This window comes from Cercospora kikuchii (genome assembly GCF_019650295.1).
Source record: "Cercospora kikuchii DNA, contig_00003, whole genome shotgun sequence".
NCBI classification, from domain to species: domain Eukaryota; kingdom Fungi; phylum Ascomycota; class Dothideomycetes; order Mycosphaerellales; family Mycosphaerellaceae; genus Cercospora; species Cercospora kikuchii.
Window position 1 is genome coordinate 1,106,439 of NW_025408584.1, and position 21,253 is coordinate 1,127,691.

A 21,253-nucleotide genomic window follows, 5' to 3' on the forward strand; every position below is an offset into this window, starting at 1 on the left:
CTGCAGTCGATCTGCCCTCGGCAGCTTATTTCCGCTGCAACTGTATTGTGCTGCCAAATCGCACGCGTGTCGGCAGGGGAGCGCGGGAGAGGGAGGATTTGTGACGGCGGACGTGCAGGATACAGCTTCGGTAAGCACAGCTGAGTTCAATGTATTGTTTCGATCGAATGGAAGGATGTAGAGTGTGATGTATTTCAGCTGCCTCTTCATCTTTCACCTTTCTTCAGCTCTTTTCGCGCTTCAAGGTCCCGTCAGCTAACTTGAGCAGAATACAGTGTTCTCTTACCATCGTAGTACGTTCCACTGGCTGCCCTCGTAGCAAGGCTGCATACAACACGCTTGACGCAGACTGCAAAGGATGTAGATTGCCAACACGTCGGCTGTGACCACCGAACTCGAATGGTCTCGAAGCCGCGCAGCGCGAGCATTCGGATCTTGCGCAGCGCATGCAGCGATGCGGAGTCGCTTCGGCGGAGGTCCATCAGATATGACGGCGTGCGGCGTGCACGAGGCGGCGAAATGGTTGGGAGCGCATCAGGATCAGGCGGTCAGGGGGGTCTGCCGCACTCTTCTCGCGAGTATGACTTCTGTCATGCAGCATCTGGTCGGACTCGGGCGGTCGCAGTCATTGTGTATTCTCCCGCACTGCGCTCGTGGTCGCGGTCGCTGGCGGCGACAGGTGATTCGCCTGCAGTACAGTGCCCACGCCTGCAGCCGCTGTGCTAGCGCGGTGCTTGGCAGGCGCTTTGATCCCCAGCATTTATTCAAACATCTGCCTTCTGAACTTGCCAACCACGACACACACTCACTCTTGCTCCTACACACCATCGTTCCACCACCGCCATGGCGCACCTCGCACTTTTCCACGGAGGCGTGTCGCGCAACTGCTCTCGCTGCAGCGCTCACTTCCTTTCGATTCCTGGTGGCGGTGCTCTCTGCGACCAATGCCTCCACTTCAACACCACCAGCGCACAACAGCAGTCGTATCAATCGCTCGACTTCTCGGTGCAAGTGCCACAATTGCCATTGCAGGAATGCATCTGCGGCAACTCCTTCCTCGAGTGGAAGGGCCATCTCTCACACATCGGGCTCTGTCCTGGGTGCACTCGATCCCTGCGCGACATCGATGCGCATCAGCGAGTCGGTGCTGCCTTCGACCGGTCGTTTCCGTACTACCCATCGGACTTTCAAGAGAAGCTTGTGCTTCTCGAGTTCAGAGGCGAGGTCACGCCAACGCTGTTGGCGGAGAAGAAACAAAGGGCCATTGAGTTTCGACAAGAACAACACGCAGCTTTTCAGCGCCGGCGACATCAGCAGTCGCAGTACTTTCAAACACCACCAGTAGGACCTTCAACCCCGCGCGTCAACACTGCGCAGCAGCATTCAAGATCCAACCCTCAGATGTCACCTCCGCAGCTGACATACCATACCCACGTGACACCGGTCCATACTCCACCTACACACTTCCACTCACCTGCGCACCCAACTCAGACTGACGGAGCGAGACTCGGTCAGTTCCAGTCAGCCACGCGCGGGGCTCACACGGTTGGCAGCACTCCTTTTCCATCGCATTTCCGACCTGCATACCTCGGGGCCAACGCTTCACGTACGCAGTCGCAGTCGCCGTCACCTGCGGCCCACGCGACCGTCAATGTTCCGCGGGGTTTGGACGGCAATGGCGCACAACTCGCAGCAGTTCGTGCTCAAAAGCGCCATGAACTTGAGCGCGCTCAACAGCCTCGATTCTCTAGCAATGCGAGATCTACTCCGACCGCCGCCTCGTCCAGCGGAATAACCAAGGCCAAGCCTGGGCGACTCATCTGTTCCTTGTGCAAAAAGGACAAACCTATAGTCAAGGACAGGAACGACGGAAGATTCTGTACACCTTGCTTCAAAGACTTGTGTCGACAGGGCGATCAGCTGCGCACCCTTGCTGAACAGGAAAAGCAACAAAAACAGCAGGAGCAGCACGTCAATCAACTGCAGACCCCTAATTCAGCAGAGCGCGCATCTGCACCTTCTACAAGCCAGCCACAGACTCCGGTGCCTATTCAGAGCGTCATCGCTACGCCTAGTACCTCATCCAGTATGAGCGCTATTCCCTCGCGATGCTTGTCCGAATATGCCAGATCGCAACCGCAGACTCCGAACCTTGCACTAAGCGTCGCAATCACCCCTGCCACGACGCCAAGCCTGAGTGAACCGGACCCGCAAGAGCAGCAGAGCAGTCGATCACACACTCCGACTCCATCACAGCGCCCAACCAACATGACCACAGGTCAAGCACAGTCCTCGGACATTAGCTCCGATGCCCAGGATAATCAGATTACCATACCCGGGTTTTCACAAGCAACTGTCGATGAGGCGATAAGAGAGGATATGCTTGGCCTCCTGGTTGCGGTGCATAAAATACGAGAGGAGGAAGCTGCAAGGAGATCGAGCGATCAAGGCTACCTTGTGCAGTAAATCGATGCAGCGGCGTGCATCGTCTGACTTTGGGTAAAACCTAATGCATTCTCTCATCTCGGGCGTTTTATTGGCGGCCCAATACCATGTCGAAGGTGAGTACACCTTCATAGCTATACTATCCCGCTGCACCCCACAAGATTACACAATCCAGTATGAGCGAGCTGACACTTTCTATTAAGCTAAGGGGGAGTCCCCGGAGGAGTTGCTCCAGAATCATAGCTGGAAAGCATTAACTCAGCGGCTCCACCACAGAGTTCCATGCCTCAACAAAGATGGTGCCTCTTTTCCACAAATGTTGTTGCTCTGTCCCATATTAGACAGCCCCAAGGGAAATGCCTTTGTTTCTTTCCCCATGCACGGGGTCATTCACCATGGACAGATGGGAATTTGGCACATTAACGAGCTGATATCAACAACACCTTTGTGCAATCACCCAAATAGAACGTTTCACTCGCTTGTACAGTATCATAGGAACTTCACTAGTCGAGCACGGCACTGCCTTCTCGCCCCCAACTTATGCTACATCAATCGTGCCTTTGACTTTTCCAAAAAAAAATAAAAAATCCACACCAGTACGAATAGAAAAGAAGTGGAGAGAATCCAAAGCAACACTACATACAAAGCTCGACTCGAATCATCTAGGACATTGATCTGAATCAAACACAGGTCGCAGACTCGACTCGCCTCAGAGCACGACAATGGCGAACACACGTGGCTTCCAAGACATGGAGGCCATGCAAGACATGTTAGGCATTAACAATATAAATCAAATGCCCGATGTCACCGCACACTGGACAGACAAAGATTGGACCGATTTTCACGGCGCGTTCGATAACACCACCCAAGACGACCTCGACCAACTCATCAATCCCATGCGAACCGACAAGACACCCACCTATCAGCCCTCTGGAAACAATACTATCCCACAGCATGTGCCATCAGACCAGCTGCCGGAATATTTCTATGGCCTCCCGAACGAGTTTGATCTCTACCAGACACCACAAAATGGGATAGAGACTGCACATGAAGCACTTCAGAATGCCGTCTACGAGCAGTACCCCTACGCAACAGCCGATGCACAAGCGTACTGGCCAGTTGCAACAGCATACACCACTCCTGCCTTTGGGCTAGACATCAAGCAGGAGCCATTCGACAACTCAGATTATTCTGCCGCCCCTCCGCTGGGCGACGACGCCCAAACACCTCTTCCTGAATCGACAGCATACCGCGGATACTGCGCCGACATCGCCGCCGCTCGAACCCTCCTCGCCGAAACAGATGCAATGATTCCGCTCGGCGTCCAAGGCGACGACTGGCAAACCATCAAAGCCTCAGGAGTACACTACTACGGCGCCCGCCTCTTCGACGCTCTCTCCATTCCTGCAATCGAAGTCCCCAAACCAATCGAAAACGATTTTCTGAAGGACTATTGGCGTTCGCATCAAGCCAAACAACTCGTGGACATCCAAAACACCATCTTCACGCAACCAGCCAAAGCCGAAGCACAAGTTCTCATCCTCATCGACGAAGTTCTGAAACTTCATGAGTTTGGCGTCCCAGCTTCCGTCGCGGCTTACAAGTCTCTGAAAGAAGGCTACAGACTCGAGTCGAATTTGATCGCTTCTGATCGTTTGGAACTCATTATTGCGAATGCTGCGGCTGACAAGTATATCGCTTGGGACATTTTGAATGGGAATAACATTCTCACCATCGTTCGTTCTCCTGCGATGTATTTGAGTCGGAAGATTAGCAATAGCAAGGTTAATGGGAAGAAGGCCTTGGACAAGGTCGAGGCTGATCGTGCGAAGGGCGTGACACCAGCGACTTCAAAGACAGGCTCGAGGAAGAAGGGAGGAAAGAAGGCACAGGCTGCTGCTGAGAATGGAGCATATCCCACTCCAGATGCGGATCCGCCTGCCACGCAGAGCGTCTTTGGCGAGCCGGCCCCTCGTTTCTCACTGGGTGGTCGTAGTGAAGGCACAGGAGATTGCTCGGCGAGCCAGAATGGGTCAGGCGGCGTTTTTGGATACCAGTAGGGGAATGAGCAGACTGATTTATCTGACTGACAGGCAGAATGGCGTTTTGGATTGTTGGGTTTATGGGAACGCAGCAATTGGGCTGCAGGCTGTACATTATGGATTGAGTCTGTTTAGCAGAACTGGCGAGAATCTCCAGTCGCGTGTGCATCGCAGCGCATAGCAAGGCTGGAACTGGATAGAGACCTGCATGATTTGTCTCTGGGCTATGGGAAATTTCTGACCCATGCATAGCATCAATGAATGTGACAATGATCTTTCATTATGTCTTCCACTTTCCACCCTCATTGATCCAAATCTCTTCATGAGAACTCCTATGCGTGACAATAGACACTTCTGCTGTCTGCTGTGTCATGCGGAAGCTGGTTCGAAAGTCCTTAGATTGTCACAGAATGCAGCGACTTGGTGACCCCAAGCTTCCTCTTTTTCGACTCCAGTACCCAAGCTCGCCCACGGACTGATGTGATTATGCCCAGGCATGAAATCGGTAGCTATTGACTGCCTTGCAAGTTTCGAATCGGTAGCGAGCCATTGCTTGATGAAGTCATCCCGTGGTATCAAGATCTCGTCTTCAGGATCCAAATCTCCGTTGAGCACGAGCGCACGCACTGCAGCTTCGATGAAATCGATCTGACCTTCACTCTGCCTTGTTCTCAGCAGTCCTAACGGAGAATGCGTATCGACCTCGTCACCATAATATTCCTTGTTCACCCCAGCTCTACTCTCGTGTGCGAGTTGGAAGTGGAACGGTACGGATAAGAAGACAACACCTCTCAGTCGCAGTATGTCATCCGAGAGTACTGCTTTCCTCGTTGCTGCGAAATTGACATGTAGCAACAAAGTAGAAAGATGAACACCGCCCGCCGAATTCCCCATGATGAATAGATCCAGAGGCTCTGGTCCAAGGTTTGCGGCATTTTCGTATATCCATTGCACGGCGAGCGAGACATCCTCGCCTCCAGATGGGAACTTGGCGTCGTGTGTTCCGACCAGTCTGTAATCTGGAATGACGACTGTGTAGCCATGTTTGAGTGCGAAGAACGAGGCAATGTTGGCGTGGCAGAGCTGGTCGGCTACACCTGGTAGAGTTTTGTGGCCCATCGTCAAACCGCCGCCATAGAGGAACATGAGAACTGGTCTTCGGCCATTCTTGATGCTCGCTTTTGGGGCTCTGTAGACATCTAGCTGCTGTCGTTCATGAGAGCCGTACGAGAATGTTTCGCAAGGCACGGAGCGGATCGATTCGGCGTTCTTGAGCAGGAGTGGTTCGTAGAGCTTGATTGTTGGCTTTACAATGTCGCGAATTGCTGTGCCGAGTGCTGGCAAGTGCTCCATCTCGGGACTGAGAGGTGGGTATATTGTGCTATTGCGGGAGGGGACGATGTGTGCGATCAAAGACGTGGTAGATGGAGAAGGAGAGGCGAGACGCCATACTGATGTCTCGGAAGAGCCAACACTTGCGTGAGTTGTAGCTGCCACATCCCGAAACCTCGGAGGAAGCAGTGGTTTGGCCTGCGCCTGTGTCTAGTTTGTGCATCAGAGCCGGCAAGACTGATCGGGAGGCGGCATCGCCATCTTTTGCAGCTTCGATGGTGGAGCTGCCTTTCGTTAGCTCCCATGGACGTTGGGCGAATCTAGCTTCTAGGTCAGTCGACCAGACAAATCCGGACTTCGTACGACATTTCCATCGATGCAGCAAGGTCGGCACTTCGGTGAATTAGAGGTCCCGAACAGCATGGGCTCAAACCTTCTCCGCTCACTAGAGCAGACTTAGGGCTTCGGCCGAGGTGCCGGCCTTCTACATCGGCGGGGAGTGTGGAGTGTCCACATCAACCGGGCCCTACAACAAGAGTAGTGATTGATCAAGATCAACCAAGGCACGTACTAGAACACAAGCTTAAGTTGCCTAGTTCTCCATCTCCTCGCGTCTATCTATTTTACTTTCTTCCCCATTCTTCAACAGACTCAACTGCATCAGTGGAAACATATTTATCTCAGCCCAAGATGGGAGACACTAATGCAGCTTCTCCTCCGGTCAATGGCAACGACGGCAGCATTTTGACCACGACGGACTTGCCACCAAGCGTTCCGGGTCGACCATATGTCATTTCTTCTCAAGAAGGGGAAATAATCTACATCCCACTTTCGAAATCAGCGACACGGCTCCTGGTGACAGGCAAGGAAACGGACAATGCATTTGCTGTCGTGGGCAGCAGCGGAAGTCAAAGCGATCCCATAGGATTCCATTACCATCGACATACCCATGACGTCTTCTTATGCCTCAAGGGCAAAGTCAATGTCTGGGCGAACGACCAAGCCCGTACTATGGAAGCGGGAGATTTTGCAAGTGTACCTCCGGTATGTTGCCAATAACTTCATTTATGACTGTGGAATGCAGAAGCTGATTGATTCGCAGGGTACAATTCATCAGTACCAAATTTTGGGAGACCACTCTGAGATGGTCGGATTGATCGTTCCGGGAGGCTGGGAGGAGTTCTTCCGCTTTATTGGCGAACCTTACGATGGACCAACATGGCCACTGGATGACCAGAGAAATGTTTTCGAGGTACTGATCCCGAAGCTGAAAGCCGCTTCCGAACAATTCGACATGATTCCATGCCCTCAGAATAAGCAGTTTGGACCTTCGCCGTGGCAAGATAACGAGAACCAATTACCAGGAAAACTGGAGCCATATTTTCTGAAGAATGCCACAGGTCCAGCGTATCTCGCAGGTGGAACTGTTTGTCGGCCTCTTATCACTACTGCGGAGTCCAATGGGAAGTTCGTGATTGGTAGCATTGAAGGCTCGAAGCAACATCGACAAGGAGATGTCTTCGCCGACAGCCGCCGACTAAAGTTTGCGGATACTCATCATGCTTTTCAGGTTGTTGAGGGCGCAGTGGATTTCCACATATCCTCATCATCACCTACATCGTTACATGCAGGAGAGATCGTTTACGTTCCGCGAGGGACAGCTTTCAGCTACCTATTTCGCTCGAGGTATGCGAAGATGTACTGTTTTGCCAGTGGGAAGGGTGTGGTGGAGCTGTTGTGTAAGATCGGAGAAGCATATGCGGCACCAGTGCCTCCTGAGAAGGCTGCGAGTCTAAAAGTGGCAGAGCTTCAATCTGTTGCAACTCAGTGCTCAGGTGAGTTCTGCTGATTAGCGTTAGCGAGCACATAGCAGAGTCATCGGGATAGTTAAGCTGGCACAATGTCGTGATACGAGCCTGCCTTGCCATTTTGTTGTGTTGCCGCTGTAGATCAAATGTACAGGATGAGAATAGGGACAAGCAGCAGTAGTCCTAATCCCAGCTTCGAGATAGTCTCCGAGCTGGCCGGAATCGCACTTTCTGATAGATCAAAGACGATCGGAGAACTCAGAGCAGCAGCGCAAGCTGTCAAAAGCAACATGGTCAAGAACAGTGCCCATCTGGTCAAGCCTCTCGAGGCCAATTTCTTGAAGTGGTTTTCCATGTCCTTTGCATCATTGAGTCTTGGAAATGCAACAGCCGGTAGAGGCTTGTCCAAAGCCTAACGAAGCACATTGTCAGCCTGTTGGGCGCTGTAACATTTTTGCACGCAAAGAGACTCACCTTGCAAAGTGGCTCCCAACCCTCCTTGACATCGAAAAAGAAGAGCTGATCTTTCGGCACAGTCTGCTGAAGTTGTTCGATATGCTTATCCCAAACTGTAATGAAAGTCTCTCTGTCCTTCATTTCCACGCCGAACTTCGTATAGAACAAATGGGTCATATGCTCAGCAAGCTTCGGCAGCCAGCGCACACTTGGTACCCACCAGAAGATGAAAGTCGCCAGTGTGGGCTGGGAAAGCTTGATAACCTCCGCCATAGACCTCATCCACGGCTCTCGGTCGCGAACTGTTACGATGACCTTGGCGTCCGGATACAGTTTGAGGAGTTCTGGGTAAAGAATAGAAAGCGGAGGGTCCGCTACTGCCACGTAGCCATCTAGGATCTGATGAAGTGTTGTTGAAACTGATGGCCACGTTGACGAGTCGTAGGGATATTCTGCTGATGCCTTCATCATGGCTTTGATGTGCTTCTCATCGCCGGCACCTTCTGCAGCATACTGGACGCCGGAATGATAGCAAGGCCCGTCGAGAAGGATTTCAAGTGCAGCGCAGAATGAGTTCGTGCCTGTTCGTGGCAAGCCTGTCTTAAGTCAAAATGTGTCCCAACAACGACTGCAGCCAGTGATACGAACCGGCTCCGATGACCTGAAGCTTTGCGCCTGGCTTGGGTTCCTTGAAACGGATTGTAGACATGCTGAGAGCAAGTGTTGTCCTTTGTTGTCAGCCTAGATAGATAGCCACCTCAGAACTTGTGTCAAAGTTAACATCGAAGGAAGTCCTTCAGAAGAAGCTGAAAACCTACAGCTCGGAAGTACGCAGATCGAAGGATCAGCCACAATGCTTAGCGGGGAAGATCTGTCTGAATCAATCCTGCTTCACAAGGGCTGCTGAAGGTAGCCATGTGATAAACATGCTGACTGTATTAGGTGGTGATCCTGCGCTTCAGATGGCAAACATTGAGACTGCCAAAGTAAAACTTCCCGCCAATTCTGCCAATTGGCAGAGCATTGTGTATCCTTTTAGTGCTCAACAGGACTAACCAGTGACCTCGGGCCCGATCCGTATCAACCAAGGGCAGGATAGTGGTCAACACTGAGCAGTGAGGACGGCGGCCGCGCTGGCCCTTGCCGCTTTGCCCTAAACAGGGCATGCTTGTGCGTGAGCCCTTCTACACACAGAGCCTGGCACAATGTGGATGAAGTGATCTTCGTGTCACTTCGCATCCTCTGACAATGAACCAGATGGCTGTCCATGCTGAAAGCTGTAAAGAGGTGCGGTGTGAGAGAAAACTCCGATGGGTACAGGGAAATGCATGCTTTTTGTCCTTCCCACGCTATCGCCCGCCGTATTCTCAGTCTCCACTTGTCTCTTGCCTCTTTGTCTCGGCGCAACTGCGCCACCCAATGCCTACGCAGCAGGAGCATTTTGCATATTCCAATGTCGTTTTCCTCCAACATCTATCGCACGAATGTTAAAAGCAAAAGAGCCCCATCGTCAGCGCACAGATTTCATAATTCCGAAGTCGGGTCCCGGAGTCTCTGGTGCTCGTGGTTCGCAGACCGGCCAATCCGCGCCAAGAGCCCCCTGCAGGAAGACAACATGGCATCCCGACTTCAATCCTCGTACAGGCGGACGACATCTCTCGTGTATGTTGAGCGACTGAGCAGTTCCTGGATCCTTCCGACTTCAGTGCTCGCAGCAATACGGGCATTCATAAGCCTCTACGTCTTTGTAGTCCAATTCTTTATCATTGGCTACAGATGCTCCACTGGTAGATGCGATACTGCTGGAAGATCATTCAGCTACTTCACTGGGCTGGGATACTGGGGTCTGGGCTTCTACTACGCTTTTGCGGCTGCTCACACCTTTAGCTATGCCTTTCGCGGAAAGCCTTGGCTCAGCAGCTGGCCAGCTTGGCTGAGGTGGCTGCACAGTGTGCTCTATGCCAGCATTACTATTTTCTCATTCATCGTGACAGGTGAGCATAAAAGATATCGTGCTACATGACATGAGTCACTAATATTTGACCCAGCTGTGTACTGGGCTGGGCTCAATGACAAGTCCTTTACGACGCCATTCCGATCGTGGTCAAATATCTCTCAGCACGCTCTGAATTCGGTGTTTGCCTTCTCTGAGATTGTGCTCCCACGATCGGATCCACATCCTTGGATAAATGTGCTGTCGCTCGTGTTCCTGGGCTGCTGCTACATAGGTCTGGCATACCTGACTCATGCTACGCAAGGCTTCTATGTGTACGACTTTTTGGATCCGTAAGTCTACTTCATCAATTATTTCCATTATGTTGCTGACTGATACAAGTAACGAGAACGGGTCCGGCTCAGTTGTTGGCTACTGCATTGGTATCCTGGCCGCTTGCGTGATCCTGTTCGTGGTAGTTCGATATGCCCAATGGGCCCGCCGATGGCTCACGGAAGTCAAGTTCAGTCGCGGTGCTCCTCAACCGCATCACGACACTGCGCCTCGCAGTGCTGAGAAGTCTGCCAGTCTTGAGCATGAGTCGGATCAAGTTGCGTTGTCAGACACAAGGCGCCATGATGTTTAGACCAATTGAACCGGATTTTCGCTGCGCATAATGTGGAAGTTCGCCCGCAAGGTATTTGGTCCATCATTGAGCTTCAATGTAGCGAGTGCTCCAAGGACACCACTTGCTTGTTCCTCACGTTTGACACGCGGAAATACAACGAGGACATCATCAACATGGAGGGCACTCTGACTAAGAAGCAAACCAAACTGTGTTTGTCGCGTAGCCGGTGGTCTTCCATAAAGGTGCGCTGATCATCTTCACCGTCTCAGACAGCTGCGAGCCTGCCGGCCGACTTCCTGTTGGTACTCTGCGATTGAGATCGACTCGAGTATCCGAAGCGAACACAGCTATATGCTCAAGTCACAATATATACTTGCATGTGGCAGCGCCCATGCTTTGCCTTCAGCATCGACATCAGCACGCCTTTCCAACGACTCGAAGGCTCCCATCCGACTGCCTAAGGAAGCACCACCTCGCGATTCACCTACGATATGGAATTCCAAATCAATGCCCCACACAAATTGCTGCGCCTGTGAGTGAAGACGCGAATCCACACTTATCCACCGCAACCCGCCTCACCGCAGTGCTCGTGCACCGAACAGAACAACAATAGACACAAGGGTCAATGCGCGTGAAGTTGGAGCATGGCCAATCAGATCGCCCAGATCGAGGTGAACAACACCTTCCAAAGCCCACATTTATCTGTTATGGGCAGGGAGAGGTCATGAATTCGCATGTGTAAGAACTGCATGTGCATCGCAATGGGAGACTTTGCGCAAAGGATTTGAACTCCATTTCTCGCCGGCAACTTGTTCTTCTGCGCAGACCTCCAACCGCGTCTGTTTTACAACGCATTCAATTCACCATCTGCCCAGACCGATACTGAGTAGCCTCAGTGACACACTCCAAAACAACCCGATCATGCTTGACGAAGTCTCACCGCAGAGGCATCCGTGGCCCAGTAGGAATGATGTCAATACTATGCCCGATCCTTCGCCATTCGTATCCTGGGGTGAGTTCCCATATTACAACGTTTTCCACTACAAGTGTTTAATCTGCAATAGACGCGCCTTCGCACTCACAAACTGTGGCTGGAATGCAAAATAATGTTCCAGTAGCAACCTACTTCGACACAAATGCAGCCTATGCCCCTTCAACGTACAACTCGCCGTCAACAGCGATCCAAGACAATCCATACGGATCTTTCGGATCTGGTATGCTGTTGGGCTCGAATATGCAGCCACACTGGAACACAGATGATCACCATCTGCAGCGAAGCGCATCAGTGTTTACACAGCACATGCCTGGTCAGGATTCCAGAACGCCTGCCTTTGCCCCGAATGTCCCCATTCCTCCAGCAGCATTTGGGTCGACCAATGCGGCTAACCACAACATCATGGTCGAACACCAAGTTGGAGGCTATGCCGGCGATACTGATGCGGTGAACCTCGGACATCCAAGTGGTAGAAATGGGCAGTCATCGTTCAGGTCTTCGCAAGCCGCTCACCGATCTTCTCCACGAGGTTCGTTGTCGAATGCAGCACCCAGATCAGCCTACAGGCCTCCAAGCACGCCTGTTCACCACCGCACGGGCCAAACGATCGTGCAATCAACGATGCCTGCTGGTGCGTACCCGACTCATTTCGATGACCTGCAATCAAGCCCAGCGAGTGCAGCAAGAACCGTGGCATCCAAGTCCAAGTCTCGCGGAGCCAAGAATATGAGCACGATTGTCACTCGAATGAGCTGCGAGGAAGCGAAAGCTCTGATCGAGGCGAAGAAAGCTACCTTCACGTCGGCCGAGAAGCAGTACGTGAACCACTTCAGCAACAGACAAGATGCTTTGGATCACCTCTCTCGGCTCACTGGCGCCCTTCAGTTTCATCGTCCCCACGCCCAGCTTCGTATCAACACGGAGGACATAGACCCTACGGCTCGTCTGGTAATCTCACAATACTTCTTGGACGCGATCCTCGAAGCTCCTGCTCAGGCTGAAGTGCCGGATTATCTCACAGACGACAACGAGAAGCAGAATTTTGTGCGGAAGAACAACGAGCAGTATCAGCAATGTCTGTCAAAGCTCGAGAAGCTCACTGACAGCAGCGCATGCATTTTTTTGCTCTTGCAAATGGTTCTGGACGTCTACGACCACAACAAGGGCGTCCCTTTAAGCGACCTCGACTCCCGCTTGCACACTTGCAGAGGCAAACACAAACTGGAGATTGACATCACGTTTCACGAAAAGGTTGCCCTGATCGGTGACATCTTGAAGAGGTACAAGTGGGTGGGCAAGGACGTCTTGAACAACTCTAACATCTGCTTGGTTGTGGTTGCGACTGAAGCCTACCTGAGGACCAAGTTGAACAACTGCGACAGCAATGCCGTTCGCCAAGTGTGGAAAGACGAAGAGATGAAAAACAAGGGCGTCACGAAGCGCGCTGCAAAGACTAAGAAGTCGACCCGTGCTCCCATTCCTGCCACGACGCATTCTGCGAGCCACGATAAGTCCTTCACCGGCGCGGGCATCACGGTCGATGCCTAGGAAGCATTGTACCCTCTTGGTGCCCAAGCTGCTACCGGTGGCTGGCAATCGCATCCCGATGCATTTGCAACCACGCAACCCGTCTCGGGCCCGGACTTCTATGGCACTGCTTACCATGGCAGCTCTTCGAACGAGGTCGACCTCCCAACACTTACGTTGTCGAACGAGGGTGGCTCCTATGCGAACGAGTCCTATCCTTCGACCGGGACTTTCTGCGCGAACTGTTTCGGCTTTGGGTGCGACTTTTGCTTTGCATGCTGAAGGTCGACTCCAGCGTTTCAATGCACCAATCAGCGAATGCAATCTCGCATGTCGAAGCGGCAGCAGCCATTTCAGCCTCATACACGACTCCCTTCGCACACAATCAAGCAACGTTCGCTTGACACGAGACCAATGAGTAGCGAGCTGGAACAGCACATGTATTCACGTACTTAGCCCCGAACGATCATTATGAGCACTTGTAGAAGCAGCAAGTGCATTTGCGGCAACTTACAAGCAGATCATCTGTGCAGGAACGCTCCAGAGTTCGCGCTTCCCACAATGAAGCAATCCGCAGATATGTTACTCGTAGTTGTAGCGCTCAGTAGCAACTGCATATCACGACTATATCATCACATGCCTCTAACAATAGCCACTCTATCGACGGTCTCGCAGTTCGTGCTCGCTGGGTTCTTGATTGTCAACGCATAAGCAGAAGATCCGGGCTCAATGTTTCAAGCCCGTGGGACAACATATAATACATCAACATTACGATTTACACCAACCCGGACAGCGCGTCCGAGGGCTCGCGGTCTCCGAAGTGCCGAAGTGGCACATGCGACTTCCACCCACAATCCTGCCTTTCCTGCTCATGGCGACGCTGCAGACCCCATCTGCGTATCACGACTCGATGGCAGCACCTCTCCACCCACTTTCCCACTTCGCCGACCGTGACACTTATACGTCGAGCCTTACGCAGTAGTTATATCCACCGTCTCTGAGACCTCCGCGACTGAGCTATAATAAACAAGTGGTTATCGCCACCTGCACGCAGGAGGAGGCGCCTTTCCTTCGGGTTATGCGTTAATCATACCCTTGTCATCCCGCCTCTGGCACTTATGTGAGTCTCGCCGGTCGACGGGATTTCGCTGCATCGCTGACATCTCAAGCCTCCTTCTCACGGCAACAATTTCTCGCAACCTCTCCGAACCTTCGTCCATCACGTTGACGCAGGCGTAACACAATCAGGAGTTAAATCCCACTGCATCTAACATGAACAGAGCCAGGTGCTTTCGCGAGACCGGACTCCATTGTTCCAAGGACAGCACACCCTGGGCAGCATGCAAGCGCAATCCATTCGCTTCTCTCAGGCAGAGCCACTTCCGAACAATCAGGCTTTTGCTTGGGCACCCGGTGGTGGTTATCCCAACCTTGCCTATGCTCAGCGACTACCTGAGACGCAAGCTTATACTGCCAATTACTGTCAGCAGTTTCGAGAGCTTCCTAATCAAGCAGATCAAAGCTGGGCACACCTCGGATATTTCACAATACCAGACCAACCGACTCCTTTAACACTCAATACGACGACTCGGCGACCAACACGCACCTCCAGCAGCATCAAGTATACACAAGCTTCGCCACTGGCGCAAGCGTCTACGCCAACCAAAGTGGTAAAGCGCAGAACTAACGAGGATCGCGTTACGAGGAAACCAGTGCCTCCTCGCAAGAATAAAATCGTAAAGGATGTGAAATCCGTGGTCAGCTTCATGGTTGACAACGAGGCGTTGGCTCTCATCCAGGGTTCCGCAGGCACAGGGGATCCAAATGCACCTCAATACCTCAACCACTTCAACAGCAAGCAAGATGCACTCGATCATCTTCCCGCGTCAACGCCCCTGCGACTTCATTCATTCTACCAGCGGCTCTTCTCGTTGCACCCGGACAGTTCAGCACCAGTGACAAGCTCACTTTGCGGCAATTGGTCATGGACGCAGTGGCTACTGCCCCTAGCGATGACACCGTGCCAGCCTATCTGCCAATCGATGTGAACAAACAGAACTTCGCCGAGAAGAACCAATGCCAGTTCGACACTGTGCAGATACTATTGGCCGCCCGGCAAGACAGCAGTGCTTGCATCTTCCTCTTTGTCCAATGCTTGTTTGACTTTCACGATGGAAGCAAGGGCATGCCATACAGCGACCTTAAACTAGTCGAGCATTCTCAAGAAGAGATCGACAACGGAAATTTGGAAACCTCGAAGCTCACCACAAAAAAAGGCAAATACCCCATCGACTTGACTCCCTCGATGCTTCAGCGGAGGTGGACGCTCCTGCAGCTTGATCATTCCTTGGAAGTAGCATCCACTCAAACAGACTCCAACGTGCAGACATTTACTTCTGCATGAGCTGCTACGATCTGGGGTGCTCGTCATGCGGTGCCTTCTGACTGCACACAGATCAGTGTCCCGGAGCGAAAGCGGAATTGATGTGCCGATCCATTGCAACTCGGAGCTTCTGGCACGACCAAGCAGGTCCACTGCAGCTGGTTCAGGACGCTGATGGTGCACTCGAGAGGGACTCTAGCAACACCTAGCATGGGGCAGAGCAGGAAACAAGCGTGAGCAACATAAAGAATTGCTACATACATATGCCGTGAAGAGTAGTATCAGATCGGCGGCCACAAAATCCAGCGCGTGCTTCTATAGACTTAAATACATTCTGCGCTCGCTGACGACTAGATGTAACAGACTAGCACCAGCACACGTCAAGGAGCCGTAGCCAAGAATTTGATCGGCAGTGAGCAATATCGCAGGATCTGGACCTGCGTATAGTTCGACAGCATTGCCGGAGCCACCCTTCACAAGATTCTTCAAGCCTATCAGGGAAGGGGCGAGAAGATGCTCGTTCACCACACTTTACACGCGCGCCCGTGTGCTGGGACTTGGCCTATCAGAGGACTCAATCGAGTGAACAGTTTCCAAGGTTTGCGCTTGTCCTGTTCAGGTCAGGTCGAGTGAATACGCTGCTGCGCGGACTTGACAAACAAGTCTCGTTCAGACTTCTTCGACTGCAACTTCTTACTCAACATTGTCTCAATACGAGCAAACCAAGTCAACGAATAAAGGCGGTGGAAGGCCTTGCGCAGTCGGCCAACACCTTTCCCCTTCATCACAGTACGACAGTACCAGGCTTCGTGTCATCGACCAAAATCTTCCTCATTGATCACAGAACGACATAATGTCCGCAAACTCGAGTCGCGGGCTCTCGCGATCGCCATGTCGCCAACGAGGGTCACGCGAATATGACCCAACCGCGCAGCCTTTCGTGCCCGTGACGCCGCACCAGGGACATGCCCAACGCTATTCCGCACCATCTGGCTATCACAACTCGATGTCAGCACCTCTGCACCCACACGCCCACTTTCCTGCCCCTGGAAATTATGCCTCGAGCTTTCACCCGGTAATTATTTCGTCCGCCTGTCTCTGCAACCTGATCAGCTGACAAATGTTAGTTCAATGGCTATCACCACTTGCAAGCAGGTGGAGGCGCTTTTCTTCCAGGTTACACAGCTTTCGTACCGTTGAATGCCTATCAGCCCTTCAACCAAGCCTTTCCCACGGCAAGCATGCCCACCCCGACCCCTCGCATACAGACACTGCAGCAGGACTACCGGCAATTACACGAGGCAGACCCGCGTCGTCAACGAGAGATGTTAGGTCACATCAGTGCCCCCATGGGTTCTGGCACCTTTCAGCGAACGTTCACGACTCACAATGAGACATACGGCCCAAGACTACAAACAAGTCGAGGCATGCCTCCAGCAACGACGGGTTTCACTGTCATAAATCAGGCTTCCCAAGGTCCAGGGACTGGAGGCGAGGCCAGTGGTTTCAAGACGCCCAACTTGGTCCAACGTGAAGCCAGTTCTTCGCATGCTACCGCTACATCTCCATCCGATCAAGATAGTCCACAGTCACCCCAGGATGGCAAGCGCAAGATGGGCGGCAAGCGAGTCGCACGAAATCCAGCGCGACCACGCAAGGTTAAAGGCAAGCAGGATTTCGATGCCATGACGGAACACATGACGGATGAAAACTCTACCAATTTGATTGGCCTTCGTTCTGGAGTCCAGCCTCATGGGGCTCCGCTCTACCAGGATAACTTCAGGGACAAACAAGCTGCCATTGAACACTTGCTGCGTACCGGCACTCCGATCGAGTACTGGTGTCTACCACAACGCCTACTTATCAAAGAGGCTGACCTCCCTGCTACCGCACGCCTGACACTACAGCAACTCACTCTGGAGGCGGCATCAGAGGCACCGAGGGCGGACCTTGTTCCTGCATTCGCAGTGAGTGCGAAAGACAAGCAGAGCTTTATCGACAAGAACAAGTATCAATACGACATCGTGCGCAAGCAGCTCGGCGACGCGCTGGATAGCAGTGCTTGCGTCTGTATCCTGATTGCAACCATCTTCGACTTGCATGATGAGGCCAGAGGCATCCCTCTTAACGATCTGGATCTGTCTGCTCAATCGCAATCGGACATCGACGCTAAAACTTTGGTATCTGCCAACTTGACAACCAAGAAAGGCAAATATCCTCTGGAGCTCGATCTCACCTTGCTGCAGCGCACAACATTGATCATCGACATTGTGAAGAAGTTCAAATGGGTCGCCAAGGATGTCCTACAGAACACCAACATTCTCGATCTCGTGGTAGCTCCGCGCCACTATCTGGCGACGAAGCTCCACAATGTCAACACTGCGAAGACGCGCCAGGAACGCTGGGATGAGGATCAGGTGCGTCGCGGTACCAAGAAGCCGAAGAAGAATGGCAACACGCAACCGGAGGCCGGCGGAAATCTACCTAGCCCAACACCACAAGCACCATAGGACGGGCTTGCGCATGCCGGGCGACAGCAGATGATGCCCCTTGCTACGACGAACCAAAACGCACAAACCACGCAACCTAACAACGATGGCCACTCCGGCTTCCTTCATCTACCCACGCAAGGCACTAGCGGTGCTCCTCCCAACATTCTTTCTCCTACCACGCGAAGCAACGACGATGGCCTTTTCAACTTTCCTGGCCTCCCTATGGAAAGCATCCACGATAACTTCTCCGGTATCCCTCTAGACGGCGTGAATGACCCGTGGCCCGCCTACGACACCAGCGAGTACCTTCAGTCCGAACAGACATCCGACCCGAGTCTACTCCCAAGTGGCTCGTTCTCTTCCTAGAGAGTGTACGCCGGTCTATCCGCGTCGAAGCTGGTGTTCTTCGCAAAGCTGATGAAGGCATTGAAGTTTCGTTGATCATGAGGGCGCACTTGTTTATGACATCGAAATCTGAGGAACAACAAAAAGAATCTCTACCGTGTGGGTGAGCAACGCAGGAGAGCCAAGATTGAAGGTCGATCACAGGCTGCTCAGATCACTGCAACAGAGAGGTAGCCCCAAGCCTAAGTTTGCGAAAAGTTTTAGCGTTGTCGTTGTCCATCGCAACATAGCTAGTTTCCACGAATTCATGACACGAGATTGCTCTTGCTTTGGCATCATAGTTTCAAGATCATCTCGCACTATAGCAATCAGGTCAGAACATTTGCTGACCTCGAAATGTGTAGCGCAGGTATGTGATCCCAGTTTGAACAGTTTGCTCGTGCAGACCTCGGTCGTTGTTCAACGTAGCTGCGAGACCGTAAGTACGATGCCTTTTTAGTGACATATCCGAGATTAATGGTTGCCGGAAGGTCAGTCCAGCAAATATATCACAATGTGAACTGTGCACAGTGTTCGACCAACGCTTGGACACTCCTCTGGCGGTTGGTGATCGGGATAAATCGTGTGTCTCTCTGCTTACGGCAGAAATCCTCCAACGGCAGAAGGCCTGTCTAAGACATCAGCTTACCATCTCCATTTTTTGTCTCTATTTATCGATTGACGTCCAGCCTCGGAATAGCCACCGTGAGTCAGCAATCGCAATGCAAAGAAGTGGATCGGCTTCGGCTGCAGCGTCGCCGAGTTGCGCTTCTTGGAATGGGTGCCACAATAAGCTGGAAAGCTCGTCATTGCACAAACACTCCCAGACTTCACTCTCGTACAGACAAACGTCGCTTTGTGCAAACCAACCAGCAAATTCTCTCCCCACAAAGGCAAACGCGCGCCATCGAAGATGTCATTGCCGACGGATCAGCGCAGCCGTAACACTTGGCAAGTCTTGGTATGCAGCAAAAGAAGGCGCGCCAGGAGCCGCTGCACTGAGCGACGCGCGGTAGGTGGCGGCGAGTCGTACAGCCATTTGCTCTCATAATCATCGACCTCTTTCCATTGACACTTAACTTCGGCATCTCGAAGCCACTCCAGCTTTCGTTGAGTGTCCGCCTTTCTTTTCGTATTTCCTTGGGGGCTCCGTTGAGCGTTGTTGTTTGGGACCGTCCTTGGCCATGAAGTTCTCCACGGCAACCGCGGCCGGATTGGCGGCCGGGGCGTTGGGAGTGGAAGCGCTGCAGTTCGCGCAACGCTCTGGGGCAGGAGCGCGCGTGGTACATCAGCAAATTCGACGGAAACATGTCGAAGACCCAGTGGCCAGAGACCGGAGACGATGGCTTGCGAAGCGACAATCTGGCACGCTGAATGTCCCACTCACGAATCAAGTCCTGCTTTACTACATGAACATTACTGTCGGGAGTAACGAACAGCAATTCGAGGTTCACCTGGACACTGGCAGCTCGGATCTATGGCTCAACACGCGCGAAAGCCGATATTGTTCGTCATCTCAAAGTCCTTGCGTTACAGGAACATACGATGCGAATAGTTCTTCGACCTACGCTTATGTCAATTCGGAATTTGAGATCGCATATGCAGATGGAACTGGATCGCAAGGGGACTACGTTACTGATACAGTCCGCTTTGCTGGCGTGGAACTGGAGGACCAGCAATTTGGCATCGGATATCTTTCATCTACCCCAGATGGTATCATGGGAATCGGTTATGGGAGAAATGTCGCATCGGCCACGGCGCGCGGACGCGGTGTCTATAGCAACGTCCCGCAAAGTCTGCTGAACGCTGGCCACATCGGCACGTTGGCATACAGCATGTGGCTGAACGATCTCGACGCTGCTGAGGGAGATCTGCTGTTTGGAGGTGTGAACACAGAGAAGTATGTGCAGCTTGTTATGCTTTGCGAAGTGGAAACTAACCTGTCCTCAACTATCAGGTATCAAGGAGAGCTTGAGACTATTCCAATTGTCCCGTACGAAGATGGCGTATATCGGCAGGTCACCATCCCTCTCCGAGCAGTCGGCAGGAACGGTGAAGATGCGTCTATTCAAAGTCTCGACAACCTCGATGTGCATCTTGACTCCGGCGCAAGCTTGACCTACTTGCCAGACGATCTCGTTGCGAAGATCTACAATGCTGTTGGCGCGCAATACAGCAGATCGGAGCAAGTCCCATTCATCGACTGCGACCGCGCAGACGATCGCGAAACGCTCGACTTCAAATTCAACGATCAGAAGACGATCCAAGTTCCCATGAACGAGTTGGTGATAAGATACCCACAGAACATCTGCGTCTTTGGTATCCTCCCGTCTGGAGATTCATCATTCGAGGACTCGTACTACATCTTGGGAGACACATTTCTTCGCTCGGCATATGTGGTGTACGACCTGGCAAAGAACGAAATCAGTCTCGCGCAGACAGTCTTCAATTCCACCGAAGACAACATCATCGAGCTCACGAATAACACCGAGGTGCCAACCGAGGCTGGCAACGGGGGAGAGACTATTGCAGCGACTGCAGTCGGCGCCTCGAATACCGGCAGCCCAGGTGAGTGATTGCGTTGATGTGTTTTGCTGGTGCGTTTTGTTCGACTTTGCTTACCGCGGTCCACTAGGACCGTCGCTGAGCTCCACGACACGACCAAGTGCTAACCCATCTCCCATAGGAGGCGACAACGAGTCATCTGCCGTGAGCACAGCAGCTCTGAGCGGCTCGATGTTGGCATTGCTTGCTGGGACTGTCGGCGGCATATTGCTTGTTTAGATGACTGTCTCGTAGCCTTACGCGAAATGAAAACCGCTTGAAGGC

General features: G+C 52.4%; 10 protein-coding genes across 11 annotated transcripts; 8 read left to right on the forward strand and 2 right to left on the reverse strand.

Moving 5' to 3' along the window:
- Nucleotides 1-843: 843 nt before the first annotated feature.
- On the forward strand, nucleotides 844-2,466 carry CKM354_000483500 (uncharacterized protein; the record flags this gene model as incomplete). The annotated part of the gene is made up of 1 exon (XM_044800086.1): nucleotides 844-2,466. The coding sequence occupies one exon, from the start codon at nucleotides 844-846 to the stop codon at nucleotides 2,464-2,466; it is 1,623 nt and encodes a 540-aa protein (XP_044656021.1).
- Nucleotides 2,467-3,167: 701 nt separating this feature from the next.
- Nucleotides 3,168-4,505, forward strand: CKM354_000483600 (uncharacterized protein; the record flags this gene model as incomplete). Its single annotated transcript, XM_044800087.1, has 1 exon — nucleotides 3,168-4,505. The coding sequence occupies one exon, from the start codon at nucleotides 3,168-3,170 to the stop codon at nucleotides 4,503-4,505; it is 1,338 nt and encodes a 445-aa protein (XP_044656022.1).
- A 351-nt stretch (nucleotides 4,506-4,856) lies between these two features.
- Nucleotides 4,857-5,840, reverse strand: CKM354_000483700 (uncharacterized protein; the record flags this gene model as incomplete). The annotated part of the gene is made up of 1 exon (XM_044800088.1): nucleotides 4,857-5,840. The coding sequence occupies one exon, from the start codon at nucleotides 5,838-5,840 to the stop codon at nucleotides 4,857-4,859; it is 984 nt and encodes a 327-aa protein (XP_044656023.1).
- Nucleotides 5,841-6,509: 669 nt separating this feature from the next.
- Nucleotides 6,510-7,668, forward strand: CKM354_000483800 (uncharacterized protein; the record flags this gene model as incomplete). Its single annotated transcript, XM_044800089.1, has 2 exons — nucleotides 6,510-6,863; nucleotides 6,922-7,668. The coding sequence occupies 2 exons, from the start codon at nucleotides 6,510-6,512 to the stop codon at nucleotides 7,666-7,668; spliced, it is 1,101 nt and encodes a 366-aa protein (XP_044656024.1).
- A 101-nt stretch (nucleotides 7,669-7,769) lies between these two features.
- Nucleotides 7,770-8,792, reverse strand: CKM354_000483900 (uncharacterized protein; the record flags this gene model as incomplete). Its single annotated transcript, XM_044800090.1, has 3 exons — nucleotides 7,770-8,039; nucleotides 8,102-8,679; nucleotides 8,732-8,792. 3 exons carry the CDS (start codon nucleotides 8,790-8,792, stop codon nucleotides 7,770-7,772), a joined length of 909 nt encoding a protein of 302 aa, XP_044656025.1.
- Nucleotides 8,793-9,698: 906 nt separating this feature from the next.
- Nucleotides 9,699-10,662, forward strand: CKM354_000484000 (uncharacterized protein; the record flags this gene model as incomplete). Its single annotated transcript, XM_044800091.1, has 3 exons — nucleotides 9,699-10,077; nucleotides 10,132-10,369; nucleotides 10,419-10,662. 3 exons carry the CDS (start codon nucleotides 9,699-9,701, stop codon nucleotides 10,660-10,662), a joined length of 861 nt encoding a protein of 286 aa, XP_044656026.1.
- Nucleotides 10,663-11,565: 903 nt separating this feature from the next.
- On the forward strand, nucleotides 11,566-13,186 carry CKM354_000484100 (uncharacterized protein; the record flags this gene model as incomplete). The annotated part of the gene is made up of 2 exons (XM_044800092.1): nucleotides 11,566-11,656; nucleotides 11,709-13,186. The coding sequence occupies 2 exons, from the start codon at nucleotides 11,566-11,568 to the stop codon at nucleotides 13,184-13,186; spliced, it is 1,569 nt and encodes a 522-aa protein (XP_044656027.1).
- Nucleotides 13,187-14,505: 1,319 nt separating this feature from the next.
- CKM354_000484200 (uncharacterized protein) lies at nucleotides 14,506-15,213 on the forward strand (the record flags this gene model as incomplete). Its single annotated transcript, XM_044800093.1, has 1 exon — nucleotides 14,506-15,213. One exon carries the CDS (start codon nucleotides 14,506-14,508, stop codon nucleotides 15,211-15,213), a length of 708 nt encoding a protein of 235 aa, XP_044656028.1.
- A 1,188-nt stretch (nucleotides 15,214-16,401) lies between these two features.
- CKM354_000484300 (uncharacterized protein) lies at nucleotides 16,402-18,058 on the forward strand (the record flags this gene model as incomplete). Its single annotated transcript, XM_044800094.1, has 2 exons — nucleotides 16,402-16,623; nucleotides 16,676-18,058. 2 exons carry the CDS (start codon nucleotides 16,402-16,404, stop codon nucleotides 18,056-18,058), a joined length of 1,605 nt encoding a protein of 534 aa, XP_044656029.1.
- A 1,550-nt stretch (nucleotides 18,059-19,608) lies between these two features.
- Nucleotides 19,609-21,208, forward strand: CKM354_000484400 (uncharacterized protein; the record flags this gene model as incomplete). Of its 2 annotated transcripts, none has more annotated exons than XM_044800095.1 (3): nucleotides 19,609-20,324; nucleotides 20,382-20,992; nucleotides 21,060-21,208. In XM_044800095.1, 3 exons carry the CDS (start codon nucleotides 19,609-19,611, stop codon nucleotides 21,206-21,208), a joined length of 1,476 nt encoding a protein of 491 aa, XP_044656030.1. The 2 variants fall into 2 exon arrangements, with proteins under 2 accessions (XP_044656030.1, XP_044656031.1); XM_044800096.1 differs by having other exon boundaries at nucleotides 21,111-21,208.
- Nucleotides 21,209-21,253: the final 45 nt, after the last annotated feature.